The sequence below is a fragment of the Buteo buteo genome, chromosome 31 (assembly GCF_964188355.1).
Source record: "Buteo buteo chromosome 31, bButBut1.hap1.1, whole genome shotgun sequence".
Taxonomy (NCBI): Eukaryota; Metazoa; Chordata; class Aves; order Accipitriformes; family Accipitridae; genus Buteo; species Buteo buteo.
Window position 1 is genome coordinate 1,605,760 of NC_134201.1, and position 22,906 is coordinate 1,628,665.

Below are 22,906 nucleotides of genomic sequence, written 5' to 3' on the forward strand. Positions count from 1 at the left end.
CCAAGTGAAACATTTGCAAATTGCTCTTAAGGAGCAGGTCCTTGCGGGTACTGTCCATGAGGAAATTCCTCCAAGATAAAAAATTGGCTACCCCTTTAAGGACCTGCAGGCAGCAAAAGAGAGAGTGGAGAAGTTGGAGCTGCCTTCATTGCGACCCTTAGTCAAAACTGAATATATTTATGATGATGAGCAGGACCAGTTCCTGATACTGAAAAAGCCGGTTGAAGAAACTCTCTAAGACTCGTTTTGGAGTTTTAGAAAGCAGGCATTCTTTATTGCAGCGCTGGATGCACGGGGGATAATTCCACCTAGCGTCCATACCACAGCTTTAGCACTAACAGGTTATATAGAATAACTAATTGCATATTAATCAGATTAGTATACATATACGTAAAAATGATTGCAACTGATTATCATAGTACTGCCTACATCCGATCATGCGCAATGAAGGATCCATTTGAGTCGAAGGGCTGCTTTTGCGACCAGCGACCCATTGAAGTTCTTGCTGGCTGTCCTTGAAGTCTTTATTCTTGTCCTTGTTCTTTGATCTTGAAGCTTAACGCAGCTTCAATCACATGTGGTCAGTCTCAACGTTGTTCTCATCTAGTGTACAGGAACATCTCATCATAAGAGCAAAGAACTGCAAAACTTATGAATAATTACTAGTTAATCACTTGACTAGACTTGGTAATTATCACCCCGGTTACCCTTTGTCCATTGTTTTAACCATAGCGTTAATATATATCATTTATCAAAGCTCACTTGCACAGTCAATGTTACAAATATTCTGATAAGTTAAAATTTTATATAAGCTGGGTTTGATCAAAAGGCAAAGATTGTAGAATATAGGGGTTTGAAGCTCACAATATAGTCATAGAAACTTAGGAACATACAAAATGTGCTGTATACAGTCATAAGAAAATAAGTATTGTCTAAAATTAGTTAAGCATAGAAACTTTGACCGATTTGTTAGTTTGTAGTGTTTTGTCCTAAGAAACTAAGAGAGATCGTTATGGACCTTAGTTCTGTTGCTTAGAAACCCCACTTGGATCAAGATTCCAGTTAGTGGAATTAAGTAAGATTAACCAATGAATGTTTTAGTATAAGAGTATTGATAAGGTGGCGTGACTGAGGGCCAATCACTAAAAACGTTAAATTTAAGAATTAACATTGAATGTACTTTTTATGTAAATCTAATACTTGATGGCAAAAATCGTACTGCGCAGAATCACATAAGAGAGGTCAACTATTGGACAAAGTGAGGAAGACTATGGAAGACCACCAGAGGGCTTCTGAAGACCACCAGAGACTTCACTGTGCCTGCGTAGAGCGACATTTACATATGCTAATGATTTATCGGACAATTGATGATCATGTATGGCATTTCCCAGAAATCTAGTGACTATGTATAACAGGTGTGTATTTAACCTGCATGATTAAACCAGACAGGTGCACACACGAGGTGGAGTGATCCCCTGTGTGCCCAGCGCTGCAATAAAGAAGTGCCTGCTTCTTAACTTCTCATTGCTGTTAAGGCGTTTTATTCCAGATTTCGGCAACAGTGACCGGCTTATCAGCACAAGGTAGAAGGAAGAAGTCTCCGTGCTGTGCGATGCCTAAGGAGGAAACCGAGTGGTGAAATGGAAACTCCCTTCAAGAATTCCTCTCCATTTTTGCTGCTATCAAACAAAATTAATTCCAGTTTCTCTTCAGGGAAGGGCAGCAACAGTAAGAGGTAACTTGCAAAGTACTCGCCAGGCTCATGTTCCAAGGGTCTTTGCTTTGTGCTGCTAGAAACACCTCTCACTTTTGGTGAAAATAGAAAAACTCTACAATTGTGGTGTTACATTTTATTTTCTTAAGGGAAGACATTTTCCACGTGTCCAAGAACCCAGATTTTGCTGTGGTGTCGATGAAGGTGCTTTACAATCGAGACCTCTTTCATCATGTCTCACATAACAAGATCATGCTCACCCCCAACACATAAATTCTTTCTAATTCAAGACAAAAAACTTTCTACATTCACATATAAAGCTGAATTTTCTTGTTATTTGCTTCCTTGTTCAAGGCAGAACCATCAAGGGAATCTACCTGTTATCTACTGAACACCATAAATGTGATTTACGACTGTTTAATTTCTAACAGTAAAAAACTTATTTAGAACTTACACTTGGAAGAACAAAGTTAAGATCTTTGAAATCAGGTGATAACATTTTGCATTCAATACTCTATTTCCTAAGCACTGATTTCTGCATATATGCTGTGAATAGGTTTCTTTTGTACTCTTTGTGAAGCTGATGGTAACATTAAGACTTAGAATACATGGAAAAGGAGGTGAACCTTTGCATGCTGATTGGAAGGAATTTAATTAAATCTTGACTTTTGCGGTAAGAGGTGCACTGAAGCTTCCTCTCTCTTGCTCTCTCTCAGTTTATTTTTGGAAGGCCCAAGAAAAAAGGGTTGTTAACTTATTGATAGATTTATTATATGGTAGAAGCACACATAAAAAATTTAACGTTAGCTCAAAAAGTATCTGATTATTAATTGTGAGGATAAACTGACTCCCCTCATCTTTTTGGGTTGTTTTTTTTTTTAGCTCGTACTGATCCAGATCCAAAAGCTCCTGCAAGCAAAGTTTTTACTAAATTAATTGTGGAAGCAAACAGCCCTGGAATCCAAATTGGAAGAAAGATGAAGTGTATGCCTCTTATTTGACAAGCCAGGAATTACTATTTGCTGCTAAACCAATAATGCAACAAATTGCCATGAAAGAAAAAAGGCTGTGAAGCAACAGAGCATTTTCAATGATCTTTTCATTTTCACAGCATACAGACGCTATTCATAAGACGTACTTAATAATTATATTTTTATTCATTCAGATAAGGAACTCTGCCGAATGGTCTAAAGTAAGGCGACTTTGCACAGCTGCAAAAGAACGTTTGAGAACCGTTTAATCGACAAGTGCCAATTAACGTGAACTAGCGTGCCTAGTAAGAAGTAAGAAGCAAGGTGGAAAACTTTAACCCTAAACACACAATATGCTTTAATTTTAGCTCCTCCTGCTCAAGGAACAGCCCTCGGAGACACTGGTGCTAATTCTCTTTTGGCTGGGGACGGGGAGGAAAGAAAGAAAACAAAGAAAGAACTAAAGTACCGGTTTTAGTAGCAGGCAAAACTAGACATTGAACATTAGGAAAGGAGTCTGAAAGCTTGAAAAATCTCATTTATTTATTTGTTTGTTTGTAGTACAGCTGTATTCCACTACTGCCTGCATGTTAGGTTCTTTGCTTTCTCCTCTCCCATCTCAAAGGATATAGATGAACTAGAAAAAGACAAAAGAGTGATTACAGCTACAGAATCGATTCCACATACAGAGAAAGTAAACTGCCCAGCTGTGAGAAATTAAGGGCATGCTGGTCTGTAAATGCAAAACTGTTGTTTGTTGTAGATATGGTGATTTTCGGATAAAAATAAAGGGGTTTTTGGGGAAAAAAAAAGGCTTATTTTATGCTTTGAGTAAACTAAAGAATGAAAATGGAATGGATATTGGAAGAACCCAACTTAGTTGCACCTCTGTGAACTTCCCTTTTTGGGAAATGAACGTGGGTCAGCACTGCGCTGATACCAGAGGTATTGTCTTTGAAGATGTACGAGTTCCAAAAGAACCAATTGTTGAAGTTAAATATATAAAAATAAATATATCCAAACCCCATGTTTTCATACCAGATGTACTACTAGAGCATTTTCAAGGTTGTTCCTTGACATTTAGGATGTGCGATTGATTATATCTCTTGGGTTTTCAAGCATACAGCTCAGCACTAAGTAAATCTAGCTATGCAGTAACTCCTGGGATTCTTCTAGAACTTACTGGTGATAACAGTAAAATCTCAAAGAAAACTCCACCCAAACCCCTGAAACTCACGTCCTGTCAAGACAGACTTAAGTTCTTCAACTTTAATGAACAGGGATTTTCAGGGAAGGAAAAAACCTCTGTGAGGGACGTGAAATAAGACTCACGGTATTAATATGAGCAGAAAACATTGCCAATCACGCCACTTAGCAGGTTTTAAGAAATACAAATAAACAGCAAGCTAAGTACAGATCTCATGAAAAGTAAAGCACAACTTCAAAATTCAATACTTAATCCCTGTGCCTAAGTGGATTTTAGAATTAAAAAACTGAAAGTCTAATTCAACTTACAGCTGAGAACCTGATCCAAGTTATGGAGAATTCCTCAAGTAAAATTTCCTGAGTGTGCTGGATTTGCAAAGTAAGAAATTAAGATGACTACATTCTTCTTGGATGTCGTAGAATTTTAAGCTGGCAAAGATTAACTTAGTTTATTTCGTCATTCTTGGCACTACGCTTCCATTGCAAAGGCATTCGTGGGTGATGTTGCAAACCAAGTAGCTACAGACGCAGGGCAGATTTTTGGAGGAAATGGATTTAATACTGAATATCCTGTAGAAAAACTCATGAGAGATGCTAAAATCTACCAGGTGAGTAAAAGAGAGAATGTGACCTTCACAGCCACGCAAACATTTTCTATCAAATAAACTTAAAGGCTACCTAGTTGAAATCGTGATGTACACATACTAAAAAAAAAAAATGGAGAATGAGAGGAATAATCCTTCCATTTAAAGAAAGGGCATGCAAATCAGGCAAATTCTTGCACACAAAACTCTTTGCATTCAATCAACAACTTGACCTACGCAAGAGGAAGAAACTTACTGGTGTGGTTTTGCTTTTCTGATGTGGTAACTGTTTGAAATTCTTGGAGTCTTCATTTTGAAGCTTTGGAACTCTTAGAAAAAAGCGCTGTAGAAAACAGTGATCAAAATACCGAGGCTTGCTTTGGTATTCTGGAGGTAGAAGTAGATGGTTTACGTGTGATGCTGTTCTATTCATCACTTCTTGCTGTGCTCTAAACTTTCCGTCTGAAACTTTGGTATCCTAAACTGGGCAGATTACATCACCAGCACTGAGTATCATGGATTAATTATCTTGCGCATGTTGTATTAACAGAAGTTTGGCACAGCCTGGAGTGATCAGCTCCCCTCCTCAACCCCTCAAAAAAAAAAAAAAAAACACAAACAAACATGCTCATATTTATTCACATTTAGCCCATAGTCACCCATAATCCACGTATCTTTTTCTGCAGTATTATGACCAAGAAATTATTCCATGTCGTAATTCTTCTCTTAGCATGCACTATGCTACTGTTCTTTATTAAGCAAGAATCTTTTAATTGTGTTTAGCAAAACCAGTAATCTTTATCTTTTCACTTCTGACATTAATAATGACCCGATAAAACGTTTCAGAAAAGGTATCAAGAAATGCAGCTGCTAAGTTTCCAGGTAGTTGAAGCTTCTCTTACAGCTGACTTTAAAATTAAAACTATTCTCACTAGCCAAGAATTCTTCCTCTATCTAAGGATAGAACATTACTGCTTTGGAATCTAAAGGTTCTTTGTCCTCATTGCACTCCTGCAAGTGAGGAAATGAATGAGTAATTGAATTTTGTTACGGTTGGGCTTTTTTCCTGGCAGGTGCCATGGTTTTCTAGAAAAAAAGGGTGGGAGGCTTAGAAGTTTATGTGAAAGTTGACACTGATTATACAGGATCCCAGTTATTTAGATTTTTCCATAGCACTGACCCATCATGAATGCATGGCTAGGTAGACTTTTTTTTTTTTTTTTAATTTTTCAAATTGATCAGACTTATTATTAGATTTTGGGTGCTTTTTCTGCTCCCCTTCATCCCCAAAAGAACACAGGAAAGGCTTCTGTCTTTACAATTATTTCATCCAACGTCTCTTGGTTACACTTCCCTATATTACTGCCCAACTCCAGACAGTATATGCTTTTGACCATTTGTTTCACATACAGAAACTTTGTTTTCCACCGGTTCTTTTCTTCCGTATAGTTGATATTTCTCAGTATGACACAGTTCTGCTCCTGTGTTGACTGGTAACATTCTTAGACGTCCATGCTTTGCTCTGGGTTTCTGCCTGGCTACAAATCTAGGCTACTATGATAGAAACTCTAACTTAATTTCTCAGATTCGGAAAACTTCCTTTCTTTAATTGTCAATGATGCTTGACACTACTCCCGTTGACTTGTAAACCAAAACCTTTCTCGTGGTCACTTCAGAAAGCTCTGGGGTTTGATGTCTTTATGCTTCAGTTTCACGGCTCTCTTCATCAGCAAGTAATTTAGACATGGGGTAAGCAGCAGCAGCCAAAGAATCTGCTTTGAGAATTAACAATTTCCTCTGAGCCAAAACACCAGCGTGACCACAGGTCTTTATTTTTGAAAAATTAACAATTTCCTCTGAGCCAAAACACCAGCGTGACCACAGGTCTTTCTTTTTGAAAAACTTTGTAAGGTCCTTGGGAAGATTACCCCTCTTTTATGATGACAGAGAAAAGTGAATTTGCATGCAGTGGAGCAATTTGCCAAAGCAAGTTTTGGCAGAACTGGGAGCTGAAAGACTTAAACCCCTAAATTATGTTGCCCTTGAATCATGTTGCACTGTACCTGCGGAGTTTACGACCTTCCTTCTGCGTTAGACCCATATTCATTTTTTGTTGTGTATCTCTGACTTTGGTCCCAGCAAGCCAAACAGGACAGAGGGACGATGCAGAATGTTTCTAGAGAAAAATGCAAGAATACATGGTTAAAAAAAAAAAAAAAGAAAGAAAAAAAGAAATAGTCTGCTGAAGAGTGTACCATTTAAGAAGGAGCAGTGGGAAAAAATGGATGAAAGTGAACATTCGCTATGGCCTTGAAAGGCCAGTCAAAGAAAATAAAACATTTTCAGCACAGGTCACCTCCTCCCCTGCACCAGCTCTTTCAAAACCTACTTTGTAAAACCTAAATTATGTATTTTCTTCACCAGCTAAGACATTTTCCCCATCCTTCTGCACCCACTGTGTCTGTTAATTTCATGAGAACCTTACTGAGTTTTGATGAGAGCATCGGAGAGAACAAGACTGTCTCTCAGTACCTTGAATGTGGTTTATTGCATTTAGCCCACTGTAGTTAATCAAGTCCCACTCAAATTTTTTCCAGTTGACTCTGGTCTTTCTGCACATCCTAATCCACACTGGATTAGTGCTATGAAGATGTACAAGCATAGAGAGATCTGTTAAAATATTGCAAAAAAATGATCAGCTGACATTATTGCCATCCTTCTTTTCAGATTTATGAGGGAACTGCTCAGATTCAAAGGATGATCACAGCTCCTGAAGATGTTGGCAAATAAAAAACTTAAAGAAATGTATCAAGCACGTCTGGCACTGCTGCAGCATTCTCGTGGAAGAGGATTTTAGTGCATTTCTCAATACAGTTAGAAAAGCATGAAAAAAAACCCCTTTTCCTTCAAAACCTTTTTATTGTGCACACGATTACACACTAGTTCTGTCCTCCCCGTCCATTGCTTCTGACTAACAAAAGTTGGTCTTTTCTAAATGTTTCTGAATTCCAAAGCGATTGGTTGTCGTCTTTCCCCGCTCTCTCTCTTTCACTCAGTATCATTGGTTTTTGGCCGGAGAAGAGATAAAAACCTGCCCTGTAAAATTTGTAGGATCAAAAAAGTGAACAAAATTCTGAATTTTTAACTTTGGGGGGCGGGCCGTGCATTCAGCCTGTAACAAGGAATTGGATTTTTGGTGTTTCTGTCTTGTTTATAATGATACAGATTTGTTCCCACTGTTTTATCATCAGGCTTTGGATGGGTATAAAATCAGTAAATCCCAGCGAAATTTAAAAAAGCTATTCTGCTTCCGCAGGAATACCATGTTGCAGCAGGTGGTCTCTAGGTCACCACTTGCTAAAATAAATACGCTAACAGTGTGGTTTTGTGGCCTTTAGAAACTTCCCTTTTTTAAAAAAATTGAAAGTGAGTACATACTGGCTTCTGGACCTTTCAAAAAACATACATTCTCATCAGTTACAACACAGATTGGTGTTAGTTTTCTCAAACTGCGGCTGGATCACTACTTGCACTTTATCTATATTTTCCATGCCTTCATGATTCAGTATGAACAAAAACTAGTTTTCATTTCCATAGGGCTTCTGTTCAGCGACTTAACCATTTTATTCACCTGAACCTAGCAAAGACAGAAATTGCCATTTAATGCGTTTATCTCCGTGCCTCACGGGAACCTGTAACATTTATGAGGAAAAGACTTGTTTTCTTGTGCTTTAAGCAAGACTTCTTCTTTACGGATGAACGTTAAGTCCAGCTCTTGAGAAATACAGGTGCGTGGTTTTATCATAGTGGGGGGAAAAAAAGAACTATGATTGTTCAATTTTAATCATGTTTTCATTTTAACTGACACCATGCGAAAGAACCTGTAAGAAACTGCCTTATTTTCAGTTTTAACAATGCTGTTCTAAACGTGGCTATTACCCCAAAAACACAGTAAAAAGGGCAGAAATGAGAATCCCACAACACAACGGGTTTTCACTGTAATATTAGATTATCAAAACGTTACTTCTGACAGTCACCGCTGCATTCTGATTAAAAAAACCCCGATGTATAAGCAGAGAGGCGTGGTTGCTTTTATTCCCTTCGCTCGTCACATCATTTAAATTGTATTTCAGGTAAGTTGTCCTGAAGGATATTACGGATGGGCTGTGGTTCTCCCTACAGCCCTTCCAGCTCACCGATACCAAGACCTGCGTCACGTGTCAGGTTGAAGGATTTAGATATTACCCAGTCGTAACGGAGTATCAGCTTTGGAGAGCGTGGTCTTTTTCACTACTACGCGTCTTAAGCAAGTAAATATTCCGTTAGGGTGATTCAAGTGAAAGCGTGTAGCTTTGCCTTAAGAGCGACTTACAGCATCGCTGTATTGGGTCTGGCTGAGATGGAGTTAATACTCCCCACAGCAGCCCTCATAGCACTGTGCCCTGCATCAGTAGCTAGAAAGGTGTTGATAGCATACCAGTGTTTTGGCTACTGCTGAGCAGTGCTGGCCCAGCATCAAGGCTGTCTCCCCAACATTTTTGCCCTCCCCTCAATGGCAGGCTGGGGCAGGACAAGATCTTGGGAGGGGACACAATCAGGACAGCTGACCTAAACTAACCAAACAGATATTCCATACGACATGACGTCAGCTCAGATATAAAAGCTAAGTAAAGGGAGACAGAGGGGGGAACATTTTGTCTTCCGGAGCAACCACTACGCGTACTGAAGCCCTGCTTCCCGAGAAGTGGCTAGACATCGCCTGCTGATGGGAAGTAGAGAATAACATCATTTGTTTTTTTTCCTTTGCTTTCGCACGCGCGACCTTTGCTATCACTGTATTAAACTGTCCTTATCTTGACCCATGAGCCTTTTGTTATATTTTCTTCCCCCCCAGCTGAGGAGGGGGAGTGATAGAGCGGCTTTGGTGGGCACCTGGCATCCAACCAGGGTCAACCCACCACAGTCCTTTTTGGCGCCCAACGTGGGGCACGACAACGGCAGTTTTGCATTAAGCGTTCTATAGCTAGTTATTAAGTGGCAAGCTCCTCTGCAGGTCACCGAGCTTGTTAGCTGCTTGCTTATCTCTAGCTTGCTGAGTTTGGGAACATGTTAATGCAAATAATGGCTGCGTGCTTTGTCCTGGCACTGATGGCTCTGTTGTGCTGTGGGAGCTATCTTGTGGGGAGAACGAAGGAACGTGGGAACGTGCTAATACAAATAATGTCTATGTGTTTTGTCCTGGCGCTGATGGCTTTGCTGTGTTGTGGGAGCTATCTTGTGGAGGAGATGAGAGAACACATCTCCCTCTCCCTACCAGGCATTGATGTGAATGGTTTTATTATGCAGGCTCCCGAGGTCCTTGTTCACCCCTATGTGAGCTGTTTAATACTAATAATTAATACTGGTGGCATATTATGGGTATTGTGGAATCTGGTCTCATCCTGGTATAAGAGAAGGCAAGTTTTAGGTGAGGCAATACTGAAATGTGCCCTCAAGCGACCGGTCCCTGGGTGGCAGGGTATATGGAAGGATTTGGGCAGATTCCTAGGACGGTTATCACCTCCCATAACCTGGGACTTTACATCTGAACAGGCAAGTAACCCTGGCAAACTGACACGCCACCTGATAGAAGGGTGCCTTGCTTATCCCAATGAAAACCAGCAGCTTCTTGCACTGTACTGGGGCCTGGCCTATGCCTACCGAGCCATAGTTCAACACTGTCAGAGGACCATGGTTGAGGCAGGGACCCAGACTGTATCTGAGGACACCATGCTCGAGATAGGGACCCAAACAACAACAACTACAGTAATTGCCCCAGTAGTGAAAAGGAAGCAGTGGACAAGGAGATCAACGGGTCCATACCATCGATTAGTGAGGGAAGAAGAAGAAGAGGAAAGGTTTGATCTAGAAGCTGGTCCTTCAACAAAGAAATTGGAGGAAGGAGTGAGGGAGCTTAAACAGGAAGCGGAAACTACCCGGTCCCTGACGTCCTCAGAACTTCGGGACTTGCGGAAAGATTACAGCCGCCAGCCAGGTGAGCGGATTGCTGCCTGGCTGCTCCGATGCTGGGATAACAGGGCTGATAGTCAGCAACTGGAAGGCAAGGAAGCCCAACAACTGGGATCCCTTGCTAGAAACCGGGGAATTGAAAGAGGAATTGGAAAAGAGGCAGCAGTTTGCAGTCTCTGGAGCCGGCTCCTCTCAAGTGTGAGGGCAAGATACCCATTCAAGGAAGATCTTGTGAATTCCTCAGAAAAGTGGACTACTGCAGATGAAGGCATCCAGTACCTGAGAGAGTTAGCAGTGGTGGAAGTCATCTACAGTGATCTAGATGATGAGGAAGTATCCAAAGATCCAGAGGATGTCCTGTGCACACAGGCCATGTGGCGAAAGGTGATTCAAGGTGCCCCAGCATCGTATTCTAACAGCTTGGCAGCAATGTATTGTCCAGATATGGAAACACCAACTGTGGAGAAAGTGTCGTCTTGGCTCCAAAACTTTGAGGAAAATCTCTGTGCCTCCTCATCCCTACAGGACAGTGATTTGGCTGTTAGGGATGCTCCAAGAAATCAGTCCTCTCCTGCCCAAGTCAGAGGGAAAGGGAGCCCAAGGCGTATGCCACGTGGTACACTCTGGTTCTTCCTGTGTGACCAAGGGGAGGACATGAGGAAGTGGGATGGTGAACCCACCTTTAAGCTGGAAGCCCGCGTACGTGAACTGAGAGGGAAGACAGCTGTTAAGAAGGGGTCACCCAAGAAGAAGGCTGTCAGCATCGTTGCTGTAGAGGCCCAAGAAAGAACTCAGCGATCCTCCAAGCACAGAAGAACTGAAACCGCCTCCCTTGATTCTGGTGAGGGGACTTCTGGTCTGGTACTGCAAGGATCGGACAGTGAATATTCTGATGAGGAACAGCAATAGAGGGTCCCTGCCTTCGGCCAGGAGGAGGAAAGGGATGACCGGATATACTGGACTGTGTGGATTCGATGGCCTGGCACATCAGACCCACAGAAGTATAAAGCTTTGGTAGACACTGGTGCACAGTGTACACTGATGCCATCAGGGTACAGGGGCACAGAACCCATCTGGATCTCGGGAGTGACAGGGGGATGCCAAGAATTGACTATGCTGGAGGCTGAAGTGAGCTTGACAGGGGACAAGTGGGAAAAGCACCCCATTGTGACCGGCCCAGAGGCCCCTTGTATCCTTGGCATAGACTACCTCAAGAGAGGGTACTTCAAGGACCCAAAGGGGTACCGATGGGTTTTTGGTGTAGCCACTGTAAATGCAGAGAAGATCAAACAGCTATCTACCCTGCCCGGCCTCTCGGAAAATCCCTTCACTGTGGGATTGCTGCAAGTTGAAGAACAGCAGGTGCCAATCGCTACCAGGACAGTGCACCGGTGGCAATATCGGACAAACCGAGACTCCCTGGCTCCCATCCATGAGCTGATTCATCACCTAGAGAGCCAAGGAGTCATCAGTAAGGCTCATTCACCTTTTAATAGTCCTATATGGCCAGTGCAAAAGTCTGATGGAGGATGGAGGTTAACAGTAGATTATCGCGGCCTGAATGAAGTGACACCGCCACTGAGTGTTGCTGTACCGGACATGTTAGAGCTCCAATATGAACTGGCATCAAAGACAGCCACATGGTATGCTACAATTGATATTGCCAATGCATTTTTCTCCATTCCTTTGGCAGCAGAATGCAGGCCACAGTTTGCTTTCACATGGAGAGGTGTCCAATACACCTGGAATCGACTGCCCCAGGGGTGGAAGCACAGCCCTACCATTTGTCACGGATTAATCCAAATGGCACTGGAACAAGGCGATGCCCCTGAACATTTACAATACATAGATGACATCATCGTGTGGGGCAACGAGGCAGAAGAAGTGTTTGAGAAGGGAAAAAGAATAATTCAGATTCTTCTGAAAGCTGGTTTCGCTATAAAGAAAAGTAAGGTCAAGGGACCTGCACAGGAGATTCAATTCTTGGGAATAAAATGGCAGGATGGACGCCGTCATGTCCCAATGGATGTGGTTAACAAGATAGCATCTATGTCTCCACCAGCCAACAAGAAAGAAACACAAGCTTTCCTAGGCCTTGTGGGGTTCTGGAGAATGCATATTCCAGGTTATAGTCAGCTTGTGAGCCCTCTCTATCGAGTAACGCGGAAAAAGAACTGTTTTGAATGGGGCCCTGAAGAACAACAAGCCTTTGAGCATATCAGACAGGAAATAGCTCGTGCAGTAGCTCTTGGGCCTGTCCGGACAGGACCAGATGTACAAAATGTACTCTACACTGCAGCTGGGGAGCATGGTCTCACCTGGAGCCTGTGGCAGAAAACACCAGGAGAAACCCGAGGTCGACCATTAGGGTTTTGGAGTCGGGGGTACCGAGGATCAGAAGCCCACTACACCCCGACTGAAAAAGAGATACTAGCAGCATATGAGGGGGTTCGAGCCGCTTCAGAAGTTGTTGGTACAGAAGCATATCTCCTCTTGGCACCACGATTGCCCGTGCTACACTGGATGTTCAAAGGAAACATCCCCTCTACACATCATGCAACCAGCGCTACATGGAGTAAGTGGATAGCATTGATCACGCAACGAGCTCGACTGGGGAAATCTAACCGCCCAGGAATTCTGGAAGAGATCATGGACTGGCCAGAAGGCAGAGATTTTGGAGCATCACCTGAGGAGGTGGCTCGTGCCCAAGAGGCACCACCATATAATGAGCTATCAGAAGACGAAAGGTGTTACGCTTTGTTTACTGATGGATCCTGTCGTGTGGTAGGGAACCATCGGAAGTGGAAAGCTGCTGTGTGGAGTCCCACACGACAAGTCGTTGAGGCCACTGAAGGAGAAGGCGAGTCAAGTCAGTTTGCAGAAGTGAAAGCCATCCAACTAGCCCTAGACATTGCTGAACGAGAAAAGTGGCCGGTACTCTACCTCTATACTGACTCCTGGATGGTGGCTAATGCCCTATGGGGGTGGCTACAGCAGTGGAAGAAGACCAATTGGCAACGCAGGGGTAAACCCATCTGGGCAGCAGCATTGTGGCAGGACATTGCTGCCCGTGTAGAACACGTGACTCTAAAGGTACGTCATGTAGATGCTCACGTGCCCAAAAGCCGTGCCACTGAAGAACATCGAAATAATGAACAGGTAGACAAGGCTGCCAAAATAGAAATAGCTCAGGTGGACCTGGACTGGGAGCGTAAGGGTGAGCTATTTGTAGCTCGATGGGCCCATGAGACATCAGGACATCTAGGGAGAGATGCAACATATAGGTGGGCTCGTGATCGAGGGGTGGACCTGACCATGGAGGCCATCACACAGGTCACTCATGAATGTGAAACATGTGCTGCAATCAAATGAGCGACCAGAGTAAAGTCTCCCTGGAACAGAGGGCGGTGGCTGGGCTTTCGATATGGCGAGGCCTGGCAAATTGACTACGTTGGACCACTGCCACGAACACACCAAGGCAAGCGCTACATACTCACCATGGTGGAAGCAACTACTGGTTGGCTAGAAACATATCCTGTAAACCATGCCACTGCCCGAAACACCATCTTAGGCCTCGAAAGGCAAATTTTATGGCGACATGGTACCCCAGAAAGAATTGAATCAGACAATGGGACTCATTTCCGAAATAACCTCATAAGCTCCTGGGCAAAGAAACATGGCATTGAGTGGGTGTACCACATACCCTATCACCCGCAAGCATCCGGAAAAATTGAGAGATGTAATGGACTGTTGAAGACTATGTTGAGAGTGCTAGGCAATGGGACATGGAAGCATTGGGATACAAATTTAGCAGAAGCCACTTGGCTAGTTAACACCAGAGGATCTGCTAACCGTCCTGGTCCTGCCCAAACAAAACCCCTACATACTGTGGGAGGAGATAAGGTCCCCGTAGTGCACATGGGGAAGTGGCTGGGGAAGGCAGTGTGGATTGCACCTCCCATGGGAAAAGGCAAACCCATTCGTGGGATTGTCTTTGCTCAGGGACCTGGGTGTACTTGGTGGGTAATGCGGAAGGATGGGGAGACCCAGTGTGTGCCTCAAGGACATTTAACCTTGGGGGAAAAATAATCTGTGATGTGAGTTGTATGTTGTAGGAAGTAACGTAGCAGGAATGACCTGAACTGCAGAGGAGTGAACTTCGCAAGGAACTAGACAAGTGCATCGGTGACCCAAACCAAGCCGGTGTTGGTGCCCAGCATTCGAACATGCTGCTTTTCCTGTCCTGACCACTCATCTTGATGGATGGGGCCTAAGTCATAACCTGAGTGTGAACATCTGGAGGAGTGGAAGAAGCCCATGGAATATCTGTCTCTTAAAGGACAGGGGATAGTAATTAATAAGAATGTATAAATCTGTACATTGGGTATAAAAGTGGTTTCAATATGTAGTTCCAGCTGTAAGTGTTGGTAAGAAAGGATTTCAGTAATGAGAATTAAATACAATAGTATGGTTAGAAGATATCTGTATTAAATTATGTGGGACCTGAGCAGGATGCAAATGGTATGGAATAAGGGGTGGAGATTGTATTGGGTCTGGCTGAGATGGAGTTAATACTCCCCACAGCAGCCCTCATAGCACTGTGCCCTGCATCAGTAGCTAGAAAGGTGTTGATAGCATACCAGTGTTTTGGCTACTGCTGAGCAGTGCTGGCCCAGCATCAAGGCTGTCTCCCCAACATTTTTGCCCTCCCCTCAATGGCAGGCTGGGGCAGGGCAAGATCTTGGGAGGGGACACAATCAGGACAGCTGACCTAAACTAACCAAACAGATATTCCATACCATATGACGTCAGCTCAGATATAAAAGCTAAGTAAAGGGAGACAGAGGGGGGGGCATTTTGTCTTCCGGAGCAACCACTACGCGTACTGAAGCCCTGCTTCCCGAGAAGCGGCTAGACATTGCCTGCTGATGGGAAGTAGAGAATAACATCATTTGTTTTTTTTTCTTTGCTTTCGCACGCGCGACCTTTGCTATCACTGTATTAAACTGTCCTTATCTTGACCCACGAGCCTTTTGTTATATTTTCTTCCCCCCCAGCTGAGGAGGGGGAGTGATAGAGCGGCTTTGGTGGGCACCTGGCATCCAACCAGGGTCAACCCACCACACAGGTCTACCCCACTCGACCAGTTGGGAGGCCAGGTCTACGCCGCTAAGCGTGGTTAGGGAGGCCAGGCCTACCCACCGGTACTGATGGGGAGGCCAGGCGTCCCCCGCCCATGCGGTTAGGGAGACCTGGTCTACCCTGCCACTCAGGTATGGAGGCTAGGTCTACTCTGCCGGCTCGGTTAGAGAGGCCTGGTCTACTCCGCCTGCTTGGGTAGGTTGACCAGGTCTACCATGCCCACTCGGTTAGGGAGGCCAGGTCTACCCCGCTGGTGCTGGCAGGGAGGCCAGGTCTAGCCGACCCGTGTGGTTAGGAAGGCCTGGTCTACCCTACCGGCATCGTTCGGGAGGCCAGGTCTACCCCACCAGCGTTGGTAGGGAGGCCAGGTCTACCCCGCCCGCAGAGTTAGGGAGGCCTGTTCCAACCCACTCACATGGTAAGGCAGGCCAGGTCTACCCCACCGGTGATGATAGTGAGGCCCAGTCTATCCCGCTCACACGGTTAGGGAGGCCTGGTCTACCTGGCCCGTGCAGGCAGGGAGGCCAGGTCTACCTGACCGGTGCTGGTCAGAAGGCGAGGTTTATACCTTCCACACAGTTAGGGAGGCCTGGACTAGCCCGCCCGCGCATTTACTGAGCCCAGGTCTGCCCGGCCTGCACAGGTAGGGAGGCCAGGTCTACATGACTGGCGCTGGCAGGGAGTCCAGGTCCACCCCGCCCTTGGCTGTACGGTGTCCTGGTCTAGCCCGCGTACTCCACTAGGGATGCCAGGTCTTTCCCACTGGCGCCAGCAGGGAGGCTAGTTCCTCCGCACCAGCGCCATTTGGGAGGCCAGGTCAACCCCACCCGCACAGTTAGGGAGGCCATGTCTACCCCACCAGCGCCGGTTTTGAGGCGAGGTCTACGCTGCTCTTGCGATTAGGGAGGTTAGGTCTAATCCACCCGCGTGGTTAGGGAAGCCATGTTTTCCCACTCCCTTGCCAATAGGGAGGCCAGGTATACCCTGCCCGCTTGGCTAGGCAGCCCAGGTCAAGGGCAGGGAGTCAACGTCTACCTCACACGTGCGGAACTTTGTCTGCTCATTCCCTGCGTGGTCTCTTCAGTGACGGACTTCAGCAGGGCCTGCTAACACCCTCACAAACCTGGAGGTTTGCTTCTGGCTTGGACTTCTCTAGAGGCTTGGTCAGTCTTTAAGGATCTGCAGTTCAGGAACTCGGCACCAGAGGGCTCATTAACATGCAAAACAGCCCAAGGAGCCAAGTCTGGGTATAATTTGCCTTTAGTCTTGTGGGAGGCTGACCCTGGCTGGGCGCCAGGTGCCCACCAAAGCCACTGTATCGTTCCCCCTCCTCAGCTGGACAGGGGAGAGAAAACATAACAAAAGGTCCGTGGGTCAAGATAAGGATGGTTTAATAAAGTGAAAGCAAAGGTCGTGTGCAAAAGCAAAGTAAAACAATTGATGTTATTCTCTACTTCCCATCAGCAGGCAATGTCTGGCCACTTCCTGGGAAGCAGGGCTTCAGTACGTGTAGTGGTTGCTCCAGAAGACGAAAATGTTCCCCTTCCATCTCCCTTTACTCAGCTTTTATAGCCGAGCTAACGTCATATCATATGGAATATCTGTTTGGTTATTTTGGGTCAGCTGTCCTAGTTATGTCCCCTCCTAAGATCTTGCCCAGCCCCAGCCAGCCATTGAGGGGGGGGCAAAATGTTGGAGAGACAGCCTTGATGCTGTGCCAGCACTGCTCAGCAGTAGCCAAAGCACTGGTGTGTTATCAACACCTTTCTAGCTACCAATGCAGAGCACAGCACTAGGAGGGCTGCTATGGGGAGAATTAAGTCCATCTCAGCCAGACCCAATACAAGTCTTCAATTTTTCTGTGGTGAATTAGAGAGATTTCAGGAGTGTAGTCAAAGTGAGAAGGTGTCAAAGCAAAGAGACCAAGTGAAAGAAATGCTTGATTTTGAATAGCCAATTCTGCATTCACCCCAATGTATTTGGGTTACAGGAATGTCTTCAGGTAGAGTCTGCACCACCTAGACCCATGTGGCTGGATTGGCAGAGCCACCCCCTAGCAAGGGCAATCCCCATCTCCCAGGCTGAGGCATGCAGTCAAGATGCAAACGTCTGAAGTGCCCATTTCTTACAGGTCTCCAGGCAGACCGTGAGCCATATTTCATGACCCTCTGAGTCTGAACCATCAGTCCCAGTTCTGCACATCTCTTCATCCATCCATCCATCCATCCCTCCCTCCCTCCCTCCGTCCATCCTTCCAGATGTCCTATATGCAATCATATAATAAAACACACCACTGATCATCCAGCCTCATCCAGAAATCCAGCCCTTTCATCCTAGAAAGCCATGAGGTTGGTCTCTCGTGATCCACCCTGGACAAATCCATGCTGTCCATGCCCAGTCACCTTCCTCTTCATCTTCCCAGAAGTATCACCCAGGAGGACATGCTCAGAGACACACTGCTCTCCTATAGGAGCTTAAACAGCCTTTTGCTCCCCTGGTAATCCTCTGGCCTGTGTTGAAAGATAGCTGTCAACTTTTTTGGAAGCCATCAGGGACTTGTCCTGATCTTCATGATCTGTCAAAAAAGGTGCAGAGTGAGCCTTGCTATGGAGTTGGCTTGCTCCCTCTCCAGCCTTGGATGATTCCCCTCTGCTCCCAGGGGCTGTTCAAGGCTGAGTTTGCTCAAGTAACCTCTGACTTGATCCCCACTTACTGCTGGTTCTTTTCCTCCAGGGTCCTGCCAACAGTCACAAAGGCCTGGCAGATGTCACAGCCAGAGAAGTCATTAAATTCCTCAGCCTTATTTTTCCTAAACTTAGGAAAAACAGCAACAGGTCCACATGATCCCTGTCTATTCTTTTACGGTTAATGAACCAGTATCAGCTCATCTTCATGCCTCTATCCTCCCCTGCATCTCTCAAGGCAACGGGACCTTTGGCTTTGGCATCAACCCTACATCCTGGGACAAGGTTTCTAAATTCCTGTCAGCAGCTTTCCCTGCTTCCACCTCCTGCCTGCTGCCTTTTTGCCCTGGAGCTCAGTCAGTTCACACAAGCAGCCTCCTGAGATGGTTGCTTCTCTTCATGGGTATTTGGGGAGATCCTTCTTGTGCTTGCAGGAGGCTGTCCTGTAAGCCCTACCACATTTCCCATGCTGCTTCCCCCTTCAGAGCTGCTTCCCATGGCACCACTTGTCTCAGTCTCCTGAGTGCGTCAAAGTCTTCTCCTCTGGAGTCCCAGGTCTGTGTTCTGCTGCTGACCTCACTCACTGCCCTTTGGAGACTGATAACCCCTAATTCATGACCATGACAGCCAAGACTGAATATCGTCACACCCCCAGCCAGCTCTTCCTTGTTGGCCAGGATCAGGTCCAGGTGAGAATCACCCTTGGAGGCCCACCTGCCAGCTGTCTGAAGAAGTTGTCCCAAGAGCCAAATTCAGGCTGTTGGCACCCTGTTGCTTTGCCTTGCCAGGGAATGCCAGGGCACTTAAGTTCACCACAGGAACCTGCTCATGAACCTGGAGACTTCCTGGGGTTGATGACAAAAGACGTTTTCTGTTTCCTCTCCCTGAGCAAGCAGTTTGTAACTGCAAACACAAGGTCACTCTGGCTGGCTCCTGCTCTGATCCTAAATGACAAAAGCTAGTCCAACCTGTTGCCTGTCACGTAGAGGACATCCACAAATCCAAGCTTCCCTTTCATACAGGAAGCGTAGTTCTCATCCTCCCTGCTGCTCCCTGGGCAGAGCCTGTATCCCTCCATTGCAGCACCACAGCTCAGCAATGTGTCCCACCACGTCTCATTAGTCCAAAAACGTCACAGTTCTGTGAGAAGCCATGGGTCTCCAAGGTCCTCCTGGCCATGCACATTTGGGTTACAGCACATCAGCTGTGGCACCGTAGAGGAGCACAGACTTCTCACGGGGAAACCTGAACACTGGTCCTGACCAGAATAATATTGAACATCGAGTTCTTAGGGCTGCGCTGCACCGTGCTGCACATACAGCACGGCCATCAAACCTGTTCTTTGCTGCACAGATCCCTTGGCCACAGGACAACCTCAGCAGCAGGTTGTCACACAAGAGGGCACTTGAGGGTGCATGTCTGTCACAGACTCACAGCCACAGGTACTGCTCAGACAAACTGCTGCACACAAGGTCCCCTGAGCAGCCTGGCATGGTCCCTCCAGCACTGCAGTAATGTGAGCAGTTTGGATCCAGGAGAACTGGCCCAGATGATAATGACTGCTGCAGCCTGCTCAGCCCCTGTACAGCTTGGGGCCAGGCAGGACCATCACCCTGATGCAACCAGAAGCACCCTCTGATCCCAGGGGTGTTCCTGGGGTGTTGGAAGGTTCATTTTAGGTGGAAGATGTTACAGAGCACAGAAACGGGGCAGCTGCTATCATGCCTGGTGCCTGTGAACATCCCTCTGACGTCTGCTCGTGGGGAGGGTGTCCTCAGCCAGGGACACAGTGCTCTGCCTGGAGGTGTTCACAACCCAGATGGATGGCGAGACAGAGGGGCAGGAGACTCCCACTGGGCCCATGCCAGCTCTCAGAGAACAGCAGGCACAGAGGAGGGTCAGTAACTGCTGCCAAAGACCCTGTGTCATGGGGCAGTGTGGGGAACCATGGGCAGGCAGGAGGGCTTGGGCAGTGGGTCAGTGCTGCCTACATGCGGCTATGCCCCTACAGGGCTGTCACAGCCCCAGGGATATATCCCAGTGCCAGCCTGTGACTGTGGTGATGCAGGAGGGAGCAGCCAGGGTCAAGCAGCTGCCAAGCCCCTAACCCTTGCAAATGCTGGTCCACACAGCCAAGCCCTGGGCACAGGCAGCGAAGGGCTTTGTGGCCACCCTGCTCCATTCCCCAGGGCCCAGCACTCATCCTCTCTGAAAGGCCCATTTGATTCAGGTGAGGTAACCATGTCTACAAAGGGGAATGACCCAGGAGGATCAGCCATCTCATGCCGTTCCTCCAAGGCGTGGAGTGCCGAGTAAGTGCCCCTGGGTGTTTCCAGCACAGGGACCCTCAGCATAGTTGGCTGCAAACTGGCAGAATGGGTGGAGATCGATGAAGCCCAATGGACACCCCGGGGAAGGGATGGAGGATTCATCTGCAGTCCAAGACACTGACTGAGGGTGACTGAGACACTCTGGCAAGGTCAGATCACCCTGGGGTAGGATCCCTCTGGGCCTTCCCCAAGGACTGGGGACATCAGCAATGACAGTCCCAGCTTGGCAGTTAGACCAGCATCACTTGGCTGTACTCCAGTGTCCACTTGTTGCTCCCTGAGGGCACAGCCACAGTCCCTTCCCCCATCCCAGATCCAGAGGTAGGCAGCAGGCTGTCCCCTTACCTGAACAGATCACTCCAGCATCCTCACTGTGGTCACAGTTATGTTCACCCCATCCTCTGTGTCTGCAGTCAGACAGGGAAGACTCGGTGCCTTTACAGCCAACATTATCCATCCAAATGGGACCAGATCCTGCCCCAAAGTGTCCATACTGAGGAGCTTCAACAGCAGACCCACAGCCCAGCTGCTTACAAACCACTGCCGCATTGTTCATGCTCCAGTCGTCATCACATACAGTCCCCCACTCGCCATTGTGTTTCACCTCCACTCTCCCAGCACAGCGACTGCTGCCATCTGCCAGCCTCACCTCCACAGCACCTTCAAACACCAGCATGGGATGGGTCAGGAGAGTGCCAAACCCCAGCACTGCAGGTCTGGGGGAACCCCCTACCTGGGCCAAATCACATGTACTGGGGTAGGAGCCCTCTCCCCTCCAGGCTGTCCCCAGATCAGTGGAGGGGTCCCTTCTATCCCCATGGACTGCACAAGGCTGTGGGTGCCCAGTTCCAGACCAGCTGGGTCACTCACCATCCCACTGCACAAGGCAGCTCTTCCCACCCCAACAGCCACCTGCCCCCCACCCACACCCACCCCCACACTGCCCAGCGCTGCACTGGGCACCCTCTACTCCCAAGCCCAGCACCCCCTCAACAGCTCCTTGTACCCAGGCCTGCAGCTTCCAGCACCAGCCTGCACCTGCCTCAGCATCATCCAAACCCACACCCACCCCAGGGCTTTTCACGTTCCTCACCCCTGGTATCAGCCCAGTCCATGCCCTGGGCCAAGCTCCCCAGGAAGGATATTTCTCTACTGTAGATACCCCGGTCCCCTTCTCTCTGTGGAGTCCAAACCGCTCTCATGGGGTCAGGGGGCCCCTGAACCAAAGGGGCAGTGAGCAGCACACAAACCCTCCAAGGTACCCTAGAGCTCCGCAGTGCCCTGGGCATCTCTGAGTGCTGCCATCACCAGCTAGGCCACCACCAGCTCCAGAGGTACAGTGCTGGGGAACAGGGGATCCCAAAGGGGTACCCCAGGACAGGGTGTCTATAAATCGAGCCAGGAACAGGCTGCCCTGAACACTGGAGCCCTGGAAAAGGAGCTATTCTTGCCAACCCACCCAGATGGGCACAGGGAAAGGCACAGGGTCCATGGACCTGAGCACCTTCTGCCCCTCATCTCAGTAGCACCTACAAAGAAACCCCATTCCCAGACAAATCCCAATGACCACACTGGTACCTGCTGGCCCTGGGCTGTGGGACAAGGGAGGCAGCACTTACCCCTGCACAGCTGTACCCAGAGGAGCAGCCACAGCACCTGAGGGGACAGGAGTCCCTCAGTGCCCATCCTGAGAGTCCTGCCCTGCCGGCGCAGCCCTGCTGCACCCCACTCCCTGTCACGGCTCCCGGGAACTCACGGGGACAACAGCAATGGGAGGGTTATATATCTCTGCAGATGCCAACCCAGCTACAGGAGGAGCCAATTGAAGCAGCAGCACCTTTTTAGACATTATCAGGAACCATCTCCCCTCCGACACAGCCCAGCCCTCCAATGAAATTCTCCAGCGCCATTCATGACCATATATGAGAGATGGCTCCGCTACAGGTGTCACGTCACTGTGGTGGGGGGCTGTCACAAGACAGGGCCAGTTGTGGGGGGGGAACAGGTTTTTCACCCCCTGAACTGTGCCATGTGGACTAGGAGCACTGAGCATCTCCTGCACTGGGCACATCCAAGAGCCCCAGGTGCGAGTGTCCAGCCACCCCTGTGCCATGGGAATCACAGGGCTGAGACTGCACCGGGGGCTGTGTCAGGAAGGGAAGGAAACAGCCCCTGCCCCTGCTTCAGACCCCGCTCTGCTGGGAGCAGCAGCTGGGAAAGGTCCTTGGCCAGGGGAAGAGCTCCATTCCACGAGTGCTGGTTCATT

General features: G+C 47.3%; 1 protein-coding gene across 1 annotated transcript in view; it reads right to left on the reverse strand.

The window, feature by feature from the left end:
- LOC142025982 (scavenger receptor cysteine-rich type 1 protein M130-like) overlaps positions 1-21,316 on the reverse strand; it is a 329,010-nt gene extending 307,694 nt beyond the window's left edge. Inside the window, exon 1 of the mRNA XM_075018730.1 lies at positions 20,986-21,316. Within this exon, the coding sequence (XP_074874831.1) occupies positions 20,986-21,316 (331 nt within the window). The remainder of the gene's footprint in view (positions 1-20,985) is intronic.
- Positions 21,317-22,906: the final 1,590 nt, after the last annotated feature.